The sequence below is a fragment of the Anabrus simplex genome, chromosome 2, assembly GCF_040414725.1.
Source record: "Anabrus simplex isolate iqAnaSimp1 chromosome 2, ASM4041472v1, whole genome shotgun sequence".
Lineage (NCBI taxonomy): Eukaryota > Metazoa > Arthropoda > Insecta > Orthoptera > Tettigoniidae > Anabrus > Anabrus simplex.
In genome coordinates, this window is record NC_090266.1 from 700,091,686 (window position 1) to 700,112,462 (window position 20,777).

Below are 20,777 nucleotides of genomic sequence, written 5' to 3' on the forward strand. Positions count from 1 at the left end.
GCCAGTATATATATATCTGATGTAGGGGCTGCCTACTTGAGGTGATAAAGCAAGGGTCAGTTCACCCAGAAGGTAATGGGTTCGATTCCTCAAGAGGATCTGTTAAGGAGAAAGCCATTTTATAGTTAATAGAACTTATAAATACAATTTTTACAGGTATGTTATAGCATTCAAAGCATTACACTTCATGTTTTGACAGGAAATAAAACAAACCAGTTTTCCACTTCTGGAGCAGTACATAGCCCTGATGTCCACTCGGTGTACACTGAAAATGATGTACCAGGTTTATTTCTGGAGGCAAAGGCAGCTGGGCATAGGTCACGAGTCTCATACATTTGTGTCAAGACACCAATCCTGACCAAACGTACTATATTGAAAGTACATGACAGGATAGGAATGCACGACAAATATGAACGCCAGAGGGCAATGGGTTCATCAAAAGAAAGACAACTAATGTAACTGCTTGTAAATACATGAAATATCATGCACATTTGTACAGTTCTACAACAGAACTTGTAAAACAAAATGTTCAGCAGTGTGCACATTGCATGAATGTGATCCATTCACATATGATACATTCATCATTAGTGCACTGGAAAAGAAGAGAATATGTTGTTTTTTTTAATGCTCCCAGTGCCTGATCTACATATCCAGCTTCGTCAAATGCATGCAAGATTGACAGTTTAAATCTGGATGTCAAAAACTGGAAGTGTGCCAGCTCTTGAAGTTTCAAGAAGTTTGCCTTTTTTTATGTCTCATACCATGGAGTGATAGCTAATGCAGACTCCGTAATACACGGTATTTGTATGCACTCTAAGAATCAATGATCAGAATAATGTCGTTACCTGTGACACTGGGGAAGAATACTACTTTCAGGAAGAATTTCAAACAGTCTTTGTTCATACTGGCACTACAAGTGAATGGTGGCTGCACTCGAACCACTAACAGCAAAGACTTGTTTGCTGCCAGCCGATCATCTTAATGTCCAGCCAAAATGGGCTTCTTTATCTCAGCAACTTTCATCACATTTCAGTACCTGTGAAGATGGAATGTTGCCTCTGATGATCAGATCCCTGAGTCTGTGAACAAAGTCATCTGATAATTGTCGTAAATCGGTCTTTTGGGTCATGTAATCTCATCCTATACGATGCATAATCCCATGAAACACAATTCTGTTTCTCTGTTTAAATAATTTCACTCATCAGCAGGATGCCGTAGAATTGATGGCAGATGCAACTTCATTCTTATATCAGAACGCCAACTGTTTAATACTTCTATTATGAATTATGCTTTTTGCTATAATCATCCTGCACAAGTCTTCGAAGACCTGTTTGTTGACGGATACCATGTGCTCCAGATAGGTGTTGCCAGTGTGTTCCACATGCTCTTGCAGTTTTTTCTCATATTGATATAGGACTATGATGTCAGAAAGTTACCCAAACTGGTACTTTCACCTTAGTTTCTCTGATATTGTACCTTTCAAATACTCATCATACCTGTGCTTTTATTCCTTTGATGCCAATTATACATATTCCAACTGCGAACTTGTTCCTTTACCACAACTGTCCTCTACAACAGGCACATCTCTAAACATACTGGATTCATACTCTTCATGGATGTAACAGTCCTCGACATCCAGTGTCTAGCATATCTCTAACCCTGTTGGCCATCTCATATTCCTCCTTATTCATATCTCTATTGTATTCTCTGGAAAAGTTATTTGTCAGGAGAAAGAAAACTGCTAATGGATCAATGTTTGGCATCTGTAAATAAGAAAGAAGAACTGCACTAGTTCGATGGTTCCCTTGTGTCTATCTCCTAGCCCTCTGACTCTGGAGGAAAGACTGCAGCACTCTCTTCTTACCCCTCCCTGGCTCTGCCTATCAAAATTCTTCATCATCTATTTCTGCCCCTTGTTACTGCTGAGGTTACAGATAGAGGAAGCCTTTTCATTCCACTCCTCCAAGGACGTTCATGGCCTGTATGGAGATGGCTTTGCATTGTTATACTTGTTTGAAAACTCTACTGAATGCCAATACTTGTGTGCAGAGCTGGCTAATTAACAATGCACAAACAAGGTAAGTGTACTACTGGCTATGCTCCAAGATAGATGTATGTAAAGTTGAACAGCAATCATACGAGATAACTGAGGATCTCTGTAGCAGAAATTATCGTCAGCATCACGTGGACCAAAGACAAGCACTTGGTGATACAGCTTCCCCATATCAAAGTGTTAAGGCCTTCAAATGAAGACACGTAGCAACTACTGAACTGTTGGAAAGTGGACGTCGAGCGTCCGCTCACACAGAGATTTTTTTTTGCTAGTGGCTTTACGTCCCACCGACACAGGTAGGTCTTATGGCGACGATGGGATAGGAAAGGCCTAGGAGTTAGAAGGAAGCGGCCGTGGCCTTAATTAAGGTACAGCCCCAGCATTTGACTGGTGTGAAAATGGGAAACCACGGAAAACCATCTTCAGGGCTGCCAACAGCGGGATTCGAGCCCACTATCTCCCTGATGCAAGCTCACAGCTGTGCGCCCCTAACCGCACGGCCAACTCGCCCGGTCACACAGACTTTTAAAGTGACCATTATCAAAAGCGCTAAACAGAAGACAGGCATTGGACTGTGCAGGAATTATCCACATGTACAGGTATGTCCAAGCTGTCACTGTCTCAATTTTAAAACAGGCCTTGCTGATGCACAGATTTGTGTTCATTTTGTCCAAAATAAAACTAAGATTTCTATTTACTTATCTCTCTCTCTCTCTCTTTTTTTTTTTTTTTTTTTTTTTGTCACTAATCTGCATTTAAGGCTATTGCCCAGGAGGCAGATTCCCTATGAATTATTTACCTAGTCTTTTATTAAAAGACTTAAAAGAAGTTTGAAAATTATCGAACATCTCCCAGGTAAATTATTCCATTATTAAATTATTATTCCTTTTCCTACTAAGATATATTTACCCCAATTTTTCCTCTTGAATTCCAAATTCATATTTTACATTTATCTCTCTCTTTCCTCATGTGGAGGCACATGCTTCCCCTAGTGCACCGTCACTGCACTGTCCTACACAAGAGGCTGGTAGTGGTGTCTCAACAGCGCACTAGCCACCAGCTTCTCGGAAAGGTGTAGCAATCCAACTGATGAGCCCACTGCTACACTGGGGCGAAATGCTGGTAATTTCATGATTGAAAAGGCCTAATGAGCTTAAATATTTATAACATTTTCAATATCGATGGAATTAAATTATGGTTTCCTTCTGGGAACTTAATTTTTGGTAATATTTGTTAGTGTTGCCATGAAAATTACAGGCAGCTTTAATGGAAAATCTGACAATACAACTCTCATAACTGCACCACCTTTCTGCATAATATTCTTGCTTCCTTTCCATGGAGCAATGTCTACATTATGTTTTATCCATGTCTTTAAATTCCTCAGCTGTTGTCATATTGACAATAAATCTAAAATTTCACGTTCTACAAGTCGCAATGAGAACTATAACCCCCAAAAAATTAAATCGTAATTTTCTTTAATTAAATTATAGTTTTTTTTTGGAAGTGTTAAAACAGAAAGTTTGGCTACATTATCAGAACAGTTGATATTAAAGTATGAATCAAACTTAATTTTTGGAAGTGTGGAAGATTCCAATCTGATTTACTTAAAGTATCATTCTGGTAAGTATGATGTTAGTCAGTCAGTCAGTCAGTCAGTCAGTCAGTCAGTCAGTCAGTCAGTCAGTCAGTCAGTCAGTCAGTCAGACCATATGAAATAAATAAAATAGAAGAAAAAGAGCATAACAAATTTTTCCTTCCAGCAATGTTTCCCTAATACTGTCTCAACCTCCTTTGAAAAACAAAACACAAACTAAATCCTGCAGTCTAGGGGTTAAGAGGCTGCCTCTTAATGGGAGGCTCTGGGTTCGATTTCCAGCCAGGATTTTTACCTGAATCTGAGGGTTGTTCCAAGGTCCATTCAGCATCAAAAATTCTTCGTATATCTTTTGAAATCAAACATATTTTGCAGAATGCTTCAATATATAATAATATCTTGTAATGTTTTTTAAGCATAAGCACATTTTCAAGTTCATTTGTTCCTGATTCTGTTATTTATGATAAATAATGAATGTGTTTGCTCCTTCAGAGACAGATGTTATAATCTATGTTAGAGTCTTGGAAAGGTGTAGCAATCCAACTGATGAGCCCACTGCTACACTGGGGCGAAATGCTCGTAATTTCACGATTAAAAAAGCCTAAAGAGCTTAAAAGTTTTTAACATTTGCAATTGATGAAATTAAATTATGGTTTCCAATAGGAAATTATTTTTGAGATGTTATAATATTTGACCATTCAAATTTCAGTGATTTCATGGAAATTTTTTGCAGAGATAAATGTTGGCAGAATAGCTTTTCTTTGCTTCTAATTATCCTGTCTTCTGTTCCAGTTAGTTCCATGACAATTCACTATCACCCCCAGAGGAGTAAGACATCTCTCATTAGCTAGTAGCCTACATTTCTATATATTAGCACTAGTTACAATTCCTCTGACCTCACATACAAGAATCTTAGTAAGTCTATTATGATGAATATACTCCATTATACAACACTGAAACCTCCTTTCATTAATATTTTTTTCCTTCTGGTTCACTTCTTCACTGATTTAATTTTGGAGATACCGGTACATGTAAGTAAGAAGAAAAATTCTTAATACAACAGCATATCATTGTTTTGTTCAACAGTGTAATAAGTGATCTTCTTCTATCTCATTTAGCATCAAAATATTTTAAATTACTGCCTAATGTAAATATTACTGGAATATAACTTGACAGTGAATACTCCTGTGAGATGGTCACAATTATGTAAAACATGTTTTAATCAGTATTTGCATGGATGCTAAACAAAGACTAATCTATGTGTATACTACAGGGTTGGAGCAAACCTGACTTCAAAGAGGTTGCAATATATCATCTGTATTGCAAATAAAAGATGTTATAATGCTGGATGAAAGTATCTTCTTTAGTGTTACAAAATCAAAGAAACAAACCTCAATTGAGAACATAAATAGTTACAAAACTCTGCAAGTACTATCTTCATGTTATACGTACGTGACCATCAGATGAGGGTCTCCTAAGAGTGAACGCCTATTCTTTACAGCAATGTTTCAATTGAAATAAACAAAATTTTCCTTCTCCAAATTCCAGGTATTAGCTTCCAGTTAGTATCTAGTACTAAAATACAACTGCTGAATACGAGAAATTGGAAAAGACTTTTTGAATTTTATAGATTTCCTTTTGATAAATTAAATTCACTTAAGTAAAAGTGATATGCACTCCCAACACACAACAGAAATTTCTAATTACTCATTATCCATTATTATGTACTAAAATAAATTCCATATCTTTGTTCCAAGGTGGTACAGATATTTTCAGGCACACTCCCAATGGAGGTGGGCTGTATGTACCTATTTAACCACATACCACCCGTCCTGACAATCTAAAATTTCCAGCAGTACTGGGAATCAAACCCGGGCCTCCTACAACGTTAGTTAATAGTGTTAACCATTACACGACGGAGGTGGACATTATGTTCTGATATTATCTGCGATGACAATGAGAAAGAACAAATTAATGAAACACCATAATTAAAGGTGACAGCATTGTGGTCAAGGTATAATAAACATATTCCTCCACAGCACTTATCTTAATCTGATTAATTTAACAGAAGTGTTGGACAAAAGAAAAATAATATATTTTCTTCCAGAAAAACAGTTCTATCACAGATATATTTATTTACTGTAACATGACCCTTGAAGCACTAGTGCTATGGTATAGCCACATCAACAATGTCTAAGAGCTTTAAAAAAAAGTGAAACTACAATAAGCAAAATTGGTAATTGAGACTTGGACTAGCATAAAATGATTAATGAAAGATAGCAAAGGTTTCCTTTCTCCTCCCCTCTCCCTAAGCAATGTTCAATGAAGACGGACACGCAAGAAGTGAAAAATATGAACTGCGATAGGGCCATATACCGGCTGAATGTGGAGGAAAACTAACAACTTCGACAGCCAGGTGTTGATTGATCTACCACTAATTAAGATAAAACAGAAATGTGAAAAAAATATTTTCCCATTCATCAAACTATTACTGATGGATGGTTAAACAGAACATTCCAACAAAGAAGTGGATATTTTCCTATCTCACAAAACTATTTGATCATCATATTGGCTAAAATATTCAGTATGTAACATGCAGCAGACGCATTTCTATAATGTTAGCGATACTGATAATTAAGAAAATGGGGCCGATGACCTAGATGTTAGGCCCTTTAAACAACAATCATCATCATCAATTAAGAAAATGGAGCACCAACTGTACGTCAAATAGAAATTAAAATGCATATAACATTTACAGCCCCGTCATTCATACAATATCTGGTCCAAACATGACATATACTACAAGACAGTACAGTTAACTAGTACTTCCTTTCCTTCTCTGGTTTTATGGAAACAACCAGGGAAAAGGTAAGGATTTAAATTAAAGCTTCAGATATATTGCTATGTTGCTCAACTGCTTGCAGAGTTAAGTAATAACACAGAGACTGCTTCCTTCACATGGTATCAATCCACATCTAAGAAGCATTCATCTCAACCTAACCATCCACTCATCTATCAAGCCCATCCATCCATCCATCCATCCATCCATCCATCCATCCATCCATCCATCCATCCATCCATCCATCCATCCATCCATCCATCCATCCATCCATCCATCCATCCATCCATCCATCCATGTACACATACAACAAGACAGCTAAACATCCCAACCTATAATCATTAATATACAGACAAGACATACGTATCAGATTACATAAAAAATGTCAAAAGCTGTACTAAGACCTTTCATAACTTAAACCTTCAAGCATTCAGTAATAATTATACCAACAAACAACAAGAACAGTTTTTAAAATGTATATACAAGTGGTACTGTGTACATGATGTGGAGTGACAAAAGCTGCCTTCCAATTTTATACAAAGAATAAAATATATGAACTGCATAGCCTTCATTTTTTTCTCCTTTGGAATTAATATTTTAACAAACTATTGGGAATTTAGTAACAAAAAACATTCATATTAAGCCACCCAGTAACTTGGAAATTTCTCCTTTATAAAGTATTAAGTATAACTAGCTTAAATTATCACAAATTTCTTTCCATGTAGAAGCATTTCCATATATTTTATGAAAATAAAGTCTCTAATGTCATCATACACTGGCATGTACTATTTGTGCTGCCTAAGCAGACACTATAAATATATATTTATATTTGCTAATTCATGTGCACTCATCATACACACCATTAGTACCCTGCTTTCAATTTCAGTTCACCCAACAGAAATTGTTTAACCAATCTCATAAGTGCTAATGAAGGATAACAGTCATGCCTCCAATCTGCATATTCACCACAAATATCACTCTTCTACTTCTTGTCATCCATAGACTGCAAGGGATAAGTCCAATCCCAATGGAAGAACAGCTACTAGTTATTTTCATAAGTGGTCAGGAGAGCTGCATCAACTGGTTCCATGCAGGAGGGACAAGTAAAACTTCTCATCAACCAATCATCAATACATTCTACATGGTAAGTGTGCATGCAGGGTAAATAACGCACTGCATCGTTGATCATGAACTCAATCATACAAATGACACACCTGGAAAAAAAGAAAACAAACAGCGTGAGAGAGTATATTACGGCAAGAATATGTTTGAACACCACACCACATTACATTACATCACATCACCTTTATACTCGTCTTATCATAAACCTACACTGACCTATGCTTCAGCAGCTTGGACGTTGACTAAGCGGAACCAAAGTAAGATAAAAGCAGCTGAAATGAGGTTGTTGAGGAGCATACAGGGAAACTATAATCTATCAGTTTCATTGCCCGTATTGATAGTTCGAGTACACAAGTATAAAGTCAAAAATATTCCACCTAATCAATACTTTATTATACGTATAAGGTGTCTAAAATATTTCAATCACATTAAAAACACTGTACTGGTTTTGACCCATTAAGGTCATCATCAGCTGCTGATGAACCTGCTCATCTTAGTATATTGAATTTAAATACGGTCTAATAATGAGATTAATCACTTTCCCTTAAAACTGAACGATAGAGGTCGTAAGAACATGTACCTCCTACGTTCTGCACAAAATGCTTGTGCATGGATGCTGCTATATCACTAGGAGCATGTTCTCTACGGTAATGCGAAACAGAAGGATTGAATGATTCAACATGTGCCCTCAAGAGATCAACGGTGAACTTTGTTCCAAGCACTTTTGATTCTTTTAGTTTTTGCTGTAGACGCAGGGGAGCTTCGCTACAAACAGTCAGTATGAAAGTATCATTATTTTTAGAAAATCCTAGGGTAGTTAAGGAAATAACTTTGCATACTGAAGCTCTCTTGCCATCGTCATTTTCCAGAAAGTAATAAAAGGACATTTCTGTGAGAATCTACTCCACTTCATCTCCGTTTAACAAGTTAACGAACAGTGTGGCTTAAAATGAAAACTTCTTTCTTGGTTTTGGCAAGATTCCAAAACTTTTCATTTATTTTCTACCTTTGAATATGACTAAATGTCTCACTACATTTTTTCAACAACTAGTTCCACAGGTTGATTTAAAAACAGAAACCTTATGTCAAATAGCTTTTGCTGCTATGGTTTGCCTGATTTTGTCAGTCCGTACACAGGTTGAACCAGGCTCTTTGCTGATGTGTGACGTCTGTATGTTTTCTGCTTTTCATGTATCCCCTGATGTCTGTGGATGATCCAAGTCACATATCAAGGAAGCAAGTATATTTTGCGATGACTGTGAAACCCATAATGGATCAGGGTTATATAATACTCCTGAAGATTCAGTTCTATACTCTGGATATAAACTTGGAGAATCACTGACTTAGTTCATTTTGCAAAGCTGAACAACGTGATCACTCTAGTTTCCACCAAAGGTAGTTTCCTTTGGAGTGGAATCTAGATTGCCAGTATCATAAAGCGAAGCATTAAGGTAGTAAACAATATCCCTTATAAAAACAAAGAATTGTACTTCATGCTGCTTTCTCACATGTTTAAATACCAATATTCAGCAGCACTGATCAGTTGATTATCAATTATAAACACTGTAGAAAAACTATGCTTACTTTCATCTAATTAATGCTGCGTGTCAGGTGAATATTGATGAATCGATGTAGAGATATCTCTCTCCTGTTAGTTGATATAATACACTTTTATAAGGATTTAGTCCCTGTTATAGTGTTACAATGTTAAAGCCTATAATGAGTTTATCTTAAGAATGTAAGAATTTAATTGTCAGCGAGAGCTACTGCACTTTTGCTTCGTATTGGATATACATTGGTTGGCCGATTGTAGTTCGATAGGAAGCGAAGAAATCGTATCTCAAGGCAACTGGTATTTCGGCTTCTTATGCAGATTAACTGCTTATGTGCTACTGGTTGCTATCAATTTGGGATTTACGATTTTTGAAAAATTATTAATCTGGCACAAAAATATGCCATTTTTGCATAAGCACAGGTCAGTTGTGACAGCGAGAGTCAGTAGGCGTAAAAACCTCATTTTATACCAAATGTGGAGTTACGTTTTTTTCACTTAGTACGACAGAGATAATGTTTGCTCAGTGCAAGGACACACTGATATGCAAGTTGTTTCCTTGTTGTGAATCCAGCCACATGGTAGGAGTACTGTACAGTGTACGCCAGCAAATTATGTCCTATACGTACGAACATAGAGGTGTTGAGTTTTGTTAATCTTATAAATAAAATTCTAGGGGGTCCATTGTCTGTAATGTTATTCAAGAACATATCAGTAGGTCTTAGCTTTCGTGTCTGTTTGTTCCACCATCACGGGTAAGCGGCTGAATGGATCTCGACCAAACTTCATATTTAGAGTCGACTCATCCAGGAGCAAGTTTCGATAGGCATAACACTTAAAAATCACTGAACAGACTGGGGGTTTATAAGAAGACCAGAATAGTCTTATTCAATTTGCTCCTACACTATTGAATATATCCCAAACAAACTTCATATTTAAAGTCTACTCTTTCAGGAGCAGGTTTTGATATGCATACAATTTTAATAGACTGGGGGTTTATAGGAAGACTAGAGATTTTTTTTTTCAATTTTCTCTCATACTACTGAATATATCTAGATCAAACTTCATATTTAGAGTCTACTCATCCAAGTACGGGATTCGATATGCATGTCACTTACAAATCACTGCAGAGACTGGAGTTTAAATGAAGACCAGAAGAGTTTTTTTCCATTTTTCCTTACACTATTGATTATACCTCCACCAAACTTCATATTTAGAGTCTGCCTATCCAGGAGCAGGTTTTGATATGCATAGCACTTAAAAATCACTGAACAGACTGGGGGTTTATACAAAGACCAGAAGAGTTCTTTTTTCCATTTCTCTTACACTACTGATTATATTTCAATGACTAATCTTCATATTTAGAGTCTACTCATCCAGAAGTATGTTTCAATTATGCATATCATTTAAAAATCACAGAATAGATTGGGAGCTTATAAGAAGACCAGAAGAGGTTTTTCAATTTTTTTTTGCACTATTGATTGTATATAAAATCTGTAGACTATATGTAAAACACCCCTTCATTTTAAATAATTGTTGTGTGTAATTTTGCTTACTCTTCAAATAACAGAGAAAATTACTATTTTCTACGGGCTTCATGCATTGCAGCCAATGATGGACACCCTCGCAGACGTATAGGTATTTGAAGGATATATAATTAAGAAAATCAGAGGATGCATCATATTTCTCTTGGCTTTAAAATCACTCCCCCCCCCCCCAAGGTATCTGAACATTGTTACTAGCCCAAGTCAAGGCTTGGAAGTGGAGGCCTTGCCCACACATGCTAGAGAGGTATCCATGGTTCCTCCACATGGGTGATACGGTGGTTCAGGTGAAGTGGGGCTGGTGATTGAGGTGAAGGCTCACTGCGGGGTGCTGGAACCAACACATCACTTTGCTCTACATAGCCTGGACAAGCCGCGGGTTAGGAAAGGGGTGATCCCAACCAAGGGGGAAAGTCATGGCTGTGAACTCAGTCATGATAATGCCAAGTGGAGACCATGTGTGTAGACCTACTGAAGGAGGAACAAACCTGGCTAGGTTCGGGCCAGGGGCGAACCGCTGGACGGACGACTGAGGGGCGTGGTCTCTGCTATGGAGAGCCTGAGTTGCGGGAGGACAATGTCTGGTTGTATGCCTCACCACGGATGGTGAGAACGACGCTCAGGACCATATAAGGGGCAAAAACCCTATGACTGATTGAAATATAGATGCTTATAAAGAACCAATTTCAAAAACTTCAACATCAAGGGAAGCAAAGGAAGCTCCAGTAGAGCAGATCCGGGAGCAAGCCCAAGATGAAAAAATGGAGACAAAGTCCCAATTGGACAGGCTGTCGCTGACCCAAAACAAGAAATGGCAACAAAAGCTCCAGTAGAGCAGACTGCTACCTCAAGCAAACCAGAAACGTCCGTAGAGACAGAACTGAAGATTTCTGCAAGGAAAATCAACAGGTTTCATATCGACAGACCACCTCGCAACAGTGCATATTACAAGGAAAGGAAGAGAGCGAGGAAGGAAGCCAAAATAGCGGCTGGAACTTGGACGGAGAAGAAGCCAAGGAACATGGATCGGCGAGAGGCTATCCCTCCGACAACGGCCAAAAGGCCAAGGTCAGCGGATAGTATGCCATCAAGTTCGGCTACAAAAGCGCCCGCCAAGAAACAGAAAGAAGAGACGGTCATGTCATTTTCGGAAAGACTAACTTCAATCAAGGCAGCAAATAATACCTTAAACCTTTCCAGGCGGGAAACTGAAGGAAGACGTGAAGGGACTTTCATCTGCTCTGATAGTGCAAATGAAACCACTGTCGAACGGATGCCTTCGAGGCTTCCTCGAATCTCCAAGGCTAGAAAGTGGAGCAATGGTACTGATTTGTGCAAATCCAGAAACTAAAAGCTGGCTGGAACAGACAGTGGCCAATTGCAACCCTTGGAAAGGGGGAAATTTGGAGGTGGCAGAAGCCAAGAAGGTGCTGAATACTACAAAGGTCATCACCAAGTTTCCTCCTCCATTTCACAAAATGAAGGTTGATGATGTGCTTGTCAGGATACATCAGCATGACACCAAACTTCCGACAAAAGAGTGGAGAGTGCTGAATGCAACATCTACTGATGACATAGGAAGGACAATTGTTTTGGCCCTTAATGAAAGAGATTTTGAAGAGCTCAAGAAGAGAGGCCTTAAGGCAAAGCTGAACTTGGGCAGATCAAATTTCAAGTAATTAAGGGAAAAACAAAACCTAGCATTGGCCAGGATGGTACTGAAAGTTCTACAGGCCAACCCACAACATAAAAAAATCAGCTGTGGCCAATTTCGTCAGGAAGTTCTTCAAGTCCGAGGCTATTTATGTGACTCTTATACAAGTGCCATGGGTAATTAAGGGCAGAGTAGCAGGACTGGCGGAATCTGGAGGTAAGCTAATGTATGATACTACAACAAATATGCCTAGAACATGTTTACTTGTGAGCAGAAAACTAAAATGCCTTCTCTTGCAAGAACATTGTTCAAAGGATTTAGTGGCAGCCAAGATTAAACTTGGAAATTGGGAAGGTCCCAGAGAAATAACCATAACTGCATACCTCTCATATGACTCAACTAATCTGCCCCCATCAGAAGAAGTTGAGAACCTAATTTGCAACGCAAAGAGGAAAGGCGAACACCTAGTCCTTGGAGCAGATACAAATTCACACCACACGGCATGGGGCAGCACAAACTGCAATGCAAGAGGTGAGTCTTTACTAGAGTTTATTACTGGAACTAAGATGACAATACTAAACCTAGGAAACAGGCTTACGTTTATAAATAAAAATCGTAGGGAGGTAATAGACATTACACTAAGCACTACGCATATTGCAAACTTTATTAAAGACTGGAAGGTGCTGGAGGAACCATCATTGGCAGACCAACAGCATATCCAATTTGCAATAGAAGCAAGACTATGTGGGATTGAGATGTACATAGACCCAAAAAGAACTAACTGGGATAGATACAGGGAAGTTCTAGGGAAGGCTGTACAAAAAATTCCAACTAACATACGAGGACAGAAAGAATTGGATGAGGCAGTGGAACTATTAGAAGAGGCCATTATAGACTCATTCCATGACAACTGTCCTCTCAAATAAAAAACCCACGAGCTTGATAGCAGCAGTCGCTTAAGTGTGGCCAGTATCCAGTATTCGGGAGACCAATGTTGGCTGACCTGAAGATGGTTCCTTCCCAGTCCTAGCCCTTTCCTATCCCATTGTCGCTGTAAGACCTATCTGTGTCGGTGCAATGTAAAGCCAATAGAAAAAAAAACACCAAAAAAGTAAGGTGGTGGAACAATAAACATCCAAAAAAAAAAAAAAAAAAAGAGGTTAGGATGTTGTACAGAATATCATCTAGTAATGGATAACTAGAGATACAGAAAGCAAAAAAGAAAATCTTGGAGACTATTCTCTGAGAAAGTGGTTTCACACAGAAACAACAAGGCTCCAGAAGGTTCTTAAAGCAACCCATATAAATCAGGTGCGGACAGTCAAGAAACCAGATGGGTCGTTTACTCAGGCGGGGAAGGACATGCTGGAGATGGTAATGGCATGTCACTTTCCTGAGGCTGAGGAGATGACAGAGGAAGAAACGGTTGGAACAGAGACTGGAGCTCGAAGAGCAGACTGGAACTGTGCAAACAGAATAATAAAACACAACCATGTAAAATGGGCAATTGACACGTTTCAGCCTATAAAGGCTCCGGGGTCAGATGAGATACTTCCGATACTCCTACAGGAAGGACAGGAGATACTTGTCAATGCCCTGACGGACCTCTTCAGAGCTAGTTTAGCTTTAGGGTACGTGCCGAAATCATGGTCTGAAGCTAAAGCAGTATTCATACCTAAAAATGGAAGGGCAAACTATGACCAAGCCAAAGCATACAGACCATTATGTTTAATCTCCTTCATGCTGAAAGCAATGGAGAGAATTCTGGATAAATATATCAGAAGAACGGTGCAAATGAACTCAACGTTACATGAAAATCAGTTTGCATATAGACCTGGCAGATCCACTGAGCTCGTTTTTAAACTAGGGGAAAGCCTAGAATATAAAGAAATTGCACTGGCGGCATTTCTAGATATAGAAGGAGCCTTCAGCAATACAACATATGACTCTATGATCAAAGCATTGGAAAAGAGCAAGGTGAGTAAAACCGTCGTCAAATGGATTAAATCCATGTTAGACGGAAGGAAGATAAAACAACCCTGTTTGAAGAAACGCTGACGGTTAGGGCCACCCGAGGCTGTGATCAGGGAGGAGTTCTTGCTCCTCTGCTGTGGAACCTCGTGGTGAACAAAATCATAGCTATGCTCAACAAACAGGGTTTCTATACACAAGGATACGCAAATGACCTAGTGATTGTGGTACGAAGTAAGGTGATGAGTGTTATCCAGGACCTCATGCAAAGATCACTCAACCTTGTGGAGAACTGGTGTCGGTAAGAACAACTATAAGTCAACCCAAACAAGATAACTCTGGTCCCTTCTAAAAGGAGAAAATCAGAGCGAAAGAGATCACTGAAGCTCTTTGGGCAAGATGTATATAGGTACTGCACCTAGGTGTAGTGTTAGATAAAATCTAACCTTGAATCCACATACAGAAAGGAACATAACACGGGCCAAGAACTTGCTGTGTGTATGTAAAAGAGCCGTTGGGAAGACATGGGAATTAAGACAATCAATGGTAATGTGGATATATACAATGATCATTAAACCGTTGATGGCCTATGCTGCAATCATCTGGTGGCAGAAAGTAAGTCAAGGAAAAGTCGGCAGTAGATTGGATAGCCTACAGAGAATGGCATTCATAGCCATAACCGGGGTATGAGAACCACACCGACAAAGGCTTTGAATACTTTATTAGACCTCCCATCACTGTGCAATTTCATAAAAGGACAGGCTAGAATTAGTTCATATAGATTTTCACAACCGGAGTGTTGGAATGCACAAAGACCCAATCTAGGACACTATAAAATTAACAGAGTAAGTTCTACACATGCCTTCTGATCATATGATACTGTCTAGTTCCATAGATATAGGGTTAGCGTGCTGGCCTTTGGTCACAGGGGTCCTGGGTTCCATTCCCGGCAGGGTCAGGAATTTTAACCATAATTGGTTAATTTTGCAGGCACGGGGGCTGGGTGCGTATGTCGTCTTCACCATAATTTCATCCTCATCATGATGCGCAGGTTGCCTACGGGAGTCAATTCAAAAGACCTGCACCTGGCGAGCCGAACTTGTCCTAGGACACTCTCGGCACTAAAAGCCATACGCCATTTAATTTCATATGATACCAAAGTACAACTCTGAAAAACTGTTTGAGACCCAGATAATAAAAAAGGAAGACTGGGATATCAACAAATGGAATACTGAAAAAGTAGATATTGTGTGGTGGACTGATGGCTCAAAGACTGTGGATGGCACGAGGAGGAGGGATCAATGGGGGAAGACCTGAGAGATCAATCCAGATGAGCCTGGGCAGACACACTACAGTCTCTCAAGCCTAAATGATAGCTATTACAACATGTCTTGAGAAAATCTGAAAATGAACTATAGGAATAAGAACATTTTCATTTTTACGGACAGCCAAGCGGCCATTAAGGCACTAGAGGCAGTCTGGATAATACCCAGAATTGTCTGGTATTGCCACTCACTTCTCCTGAAGCTCTCAAAGTACAACATTGTCAAAATAATACGGGTACCAGGGCAGGCAGGTATAGAAGGAAATGAAAAGGCACATAAACTGACCAGGAAAGGGGCAGAAACACATTTTGTAGGCCCAGAACCTGTATGCGGGATTTCCTATGGACAAGCCTGATACTACATAGGAAAATGAGTACAAAAGAAACAAATTGAAAACTAGAAAAATACTCCAGAATGCAGGCTTGCAAAGGAACTAATAAAAAGGACCAAACAAGAAGCATACTAAAGAACTGTTGAAACTCAGCAGAGAAAATACAAGATGGGTAGTAGGACTGTTGACAGGACACTGCCATCTGTAAAAACATCTACAAAGAATTGGAGTAATAAGAGACAACATGTGTAGGAAATGCAATGAAGCAGAGGAATCAGCTGAACACATACTTTTCGAATGTGAGGCGCTGGGTAGAATCAGACTCTCCACTCTAGGACTGCCAGGTGAAGAGAGAGGAAAATTCCAATAAGACCCAATAAGAACAACCTGCAGCTTTGTGAAAGGAGCAGGTATATCTAGGTGGGAATGAAGGGAAAATATGGTAGCAAAAGATCTTAGAGGTCAACGCTAATTAGGAACTAATATTTAGAGGCCCCATGAAGGAAAGAAGAAGAATGTATCTGAACACCGAAGTAACATGTGGTAGAACTTTTTCCTTTGGTGTCGCCTGTCTGTCTGGTCATCTATCTGTTTGTATATTCCCAAAGAGGAAAAGTGCTGGACTTATTTCAACCAAACTACATATTTGGATTCTACTCACTCAGGATTGTGTTATCAGGTACATATGATGTCATGGTAATCATATGGAGTTGGTATTTATAGGAAGATCATTCTAAAATGTTTTCGTTACATTAGGTCTATCAAAAGACTGCATACAGCATATGTTTAAGAATACGTTATTTCCGTTAATTTCTGCCATGTACGTATTTACCGCATGACGGATAACGCAGATGATTACGAAAAATTGGATTTTTAGTCCAACTCCTGTGGGACATGTCATGCATGTCACTTTAGTGGTGGGCAAGGGGAAAAACTAAAGAGTCATTTTACTCTTTTTCGATAGGGCAAATGTTAAGGGAGGTATCATTAATGTCAGAGCGCTATGCCAATAGACAGGGAACAATATGCAACCTGAGAACCATGGAGAATTTCACACAACTTCGGACCAGGAACTGTACTGTACAATAAATTCAGAAATCGTCATCATTCTCTCTCGACTTTGTTCAGCTTCATCATATTTCATGTTACTGGCACGCACTTTCATATGAAAATATCATTTTAAAGTGTGAATAGAGCCGTGTTATTTTGCATAGATTCCTGAAGGTAGCATGTAATCCACTGCAAAGTCCCGTGCAAACAACGGGTACAAATGCTATTTAGCAATAAAATGAAAAGCCATATTTTCAGGTCAAGATGGTTTTGTCTTGCAAAATAACACAAATTTTGTGAATAACACCATAAACACCACACAATTACAAAAGAAAAACATTCTTATGAATGTTTTCCCATACCACTCCAAACATTCTTGTCCACAAACCAATATTCATTTTTTTTTTTGTAAATTCAAGAATGATCTATTGTATTGTTTCACAAGGAGCAATTAATAATACGATATACTGTTGATAGTGCTGTTACATGGCGACTTATAATACTGGAATCGGTCCTGGATAGCAGAGTTTAGGTTAGTAGTGAACAGCTGTTATCTTGTGGTTTGAATCGTTGGCCAACTACCTCTAAAATATTACGGGATTGTCGTTCTAATTGAGAACTACGTTTGCCTCCTATTTCATTGGTAGCAATGGAGTGTAAATTGTACTAGAGAAGTCTATATAATTTAATAAAAATCGCGCAAATTGTGCATTATCACTTAAGCTCGTGTGTTATTTGCGTGAATCAGTTGGCGACCACGTGGTCGTCATGGAAGTTCCGAACTTAGCAGTAAGCAAAGATGAGACGCGATGTAATTTAAATATTATAAAAGGAATTCAGAAATAAATTTTTTGTATGGTTATAACTTTATACTGGTGTGTGACTACAAATCAACTGTGTGATAACAGTGTTTGTTACTGGGCATCACAAAATTGGTTTTAGAAATGCCGAAGGTAGCAGTTTCTGCTGCATACTGATTTAAAGAATATAAGAATGAAGGATTTATTATTTCTTCTGGCATTATTATGTGGAAATATTGTGACTGTTGGTTAGATTATTGCAGGAAAAATGCTTTAGACAAACCATGTAAATTGGAGAAGCATTCAATATGCCAAGAAACTTTGCATCTTGAAGTTAGTGTTCCTAGAGCAGCCACATTGATAGAAATATTACCAAATGCCAGTTGTGTTAAGGATTCAAAAGAAGAGTTTATTTTAGATACTACTACTTGGTTTGTGAAAGCTAAAATACCAGTAGAGGAACTAGACAATCCTGCTATCTGTACTTGGCTCAATAAGTATGTTCGTGGAAGTGGAGATTTAACATCAGCAAATCAGGTCCGTCAGGAATACCTCCCTACAATCAGAGAAAGGAGGAGGGAAGAAATTAAAGAGCTAAAAATCAAAGACGGGTTTTTGCTATGTGACAAGGAACAACTGACAAGAATGGTAGGTGTGTTTTTATCATTCTACCTTGTCCATGAATACCATCAACTGAAGTGATTCTAGATTCTACCAATAGCACGAATTGCACCAATGCTATATTATAACTCACAATTGCAGAGTTGTCTGACGTTCCCACCTAATCAATACCATAAACCTACAACCTGTTTTCCAGTCAGTGACCGGGTCAGGGATGGAATGAATGAAGCCCCCATCTAGCGGCGAGGATAGGAATTGTGCTGGCTGCCGAGGCCTGTCGCACTCCCCTGGGGCAATGATGAATGACTGACAGATGAAATGAAATGATAGTGGAGAGTGTTGCTGGAATGAAAGATGACAGGGAAAACCAGAGTACCTGGAGAAAAACCTGTCCCGCCTCCTTTTTGCTCAGCACAAATCTCACATGGAGTGACCAGGATTTGAACCAACCACAAAAAAAACAGCGGTGAGAGGTCGGCGCGCTGCTGCCAGAGCCACGGAGGTTCCTAATCAATACTATACATGTTGTAAAATTTATTTACATCTAAATTGCAATACTAGTTTCAATCCATGGATCATCTTCAGTTGCTTACACTAACAATTAAAATAGTACATTCACAATCATTAGGAACCACTTTCTTTAAGTTTGTCATATATTACAGTCTTAAAATCTAAGAAACGTCCATGTTTCATTTCACCAGCATATCACTATCTGATGCCTTATCTGGCAGGACCTAGTGTTTACAGTGCACTACGTCTTCTGATATAGGCTAGAGCAATTTTGTTACTTTCATTGACATGTCATAGTCTTATTTTTGGCTCTGACAATATGAAAGTGACTGAGGTATGAGCGATGCTAGTAATGCCACTCCTTATGCAGCCAGTCCCTGCTATGAATGGTGTGAAAATGTTTCTCATAGGGTCAGTTGATGCATGCATTTCAGTGGGCTTGGCAAACTGATATGTAATAGCAACTTCTGGCTCAGTGAGGAAAGCAACGGGAAACTACCTCACTCCTTATTTCCCTAGTACGCCTCTTCAGTGATGCCTAGGCCATCTATGACAGCTGATGGCGGCGCTGTTGAGGATCCAACCAGCCTTCGGGCTGACGACTGAACATACATACATCACTATCTGTTGAATTAAAACTCTCTTCTCAAACTTTTATAAATTCACTGTCTTAAAACGTAGTAACCATTCTTTTTTTAGAATTTGCTTTACGTCGCACCGACACAGAGAGGTCTTATGGCGACGATAGGGTAGGAAAGGGTTAGACATGGGAAGAAAGCAGCCATGGCCTTAATTAAGGTACAGACCCAGCATTTGCGTGGTGCGAAGATGGGAAACCAAAGGGCTTTAGGGCTGCCGACAGTGGGGTTCGAACCCACGATCTCCCAGATGCAACTCACAGTTGCGTGCCCCTAATCGCACGGACAACTCGCCCGGTACCAATTTGTTTACTTTGTTATATTAACAATTAAGAGTACATTCACAATCATTAGAAATCAACTTTTTGAGTTATTATCATATATTACAGTCTTAAAATCTAATAAGACATTAGTTTCATTTCACTGGCATATCTCTATCTGCTGAATGGGGAACCATAAGTTGGTCGGGATTATAAAACTGTATTGTTTCAAAATACTCTTCTTGGACATTTTATAAATTCACTCACTATCCTAAAATCTAGTAGCCAATTGTTTAATTTGTTCTTATTGTGCTACGTTAAAATCTCAGTGAAATGGGGCTTCATGAAGTTAGTTACACTAGTATATATATATCTTGTATTTTGGCTGCGCAAACTTATTATTGAAAAATGGTTAAACAGCTAGTTTTTGAGCTCTTGATAGTTAGACTAAGAGGGAACGTCTTCAAATAGGTGGTCGGTTAGCGTAATGAATGTAGCCTTAATTTTGTGAAACACCTCCTTGTAGAATAAACGTGTTGTTGTGCTGTCTGGAAAGACAAAAAGAGATGTTAGAAAGTGTTTTTGTTAATATATGTAAAGTTTGAAACGGTATTAATTACGTAACTTACTCCCTTGTGTTGTCACGGGCCGATTCCCAGCAGCCTCATTGCTAGTGGAGTACTGTTCCTCGTTTGCAGCGAGCTACTGTTTAGCATGTGAGAGGGGAGGGCAGGAGGGATAGTAGCGCGAGGTGGAGAGGGCATGTCTTGCAGGGGCTGAAGCGCGTTTACGGTGTTGACTGATGATTTTATTTAAATAAAGGTTATAATTAGAGGAATAATAGCATCATGGAAGATATTAGTTCTGTCAGTTATTTCATTAAGGTTTTGGTTTTTGGTTGGTATATGGTTCA

General features: G+C 38.9%; 2 protein-coding genes across 2 annotated transcripts in view; both read right to left on the reverse strand.

Annotated features, from left to right (window-relative positions):
* Window positions 1-20,777, reverse strand: part of LOC136863661 (cuticle protein 38-like) — a 491,074-nt gene that overhangs the window by 413,921 nt on the left and 56,376 nt on the right. The gene's annotated exons all lie outside the window — the stretch shown is intronic.
* Window positions 6,764-20,777, reverse strand: part of LOC136863043 (RING finger protein 11) — a 70,387-nt gene continuing 56,373 nt past the window's right edge. Inside the window, exon 3 of the mRNA XM_067139363.2 lies at window positions 6,764-7,700. Within this exon, the coding sequence (XP_066995464.1) occupies window positions 7,529-7,700 (172 nt within the window). The 3' untranslated portion in view covers window positions 6,764-7,528. The remainder of the gene's footprint in view (window positions 7,701-20,777) is intronic.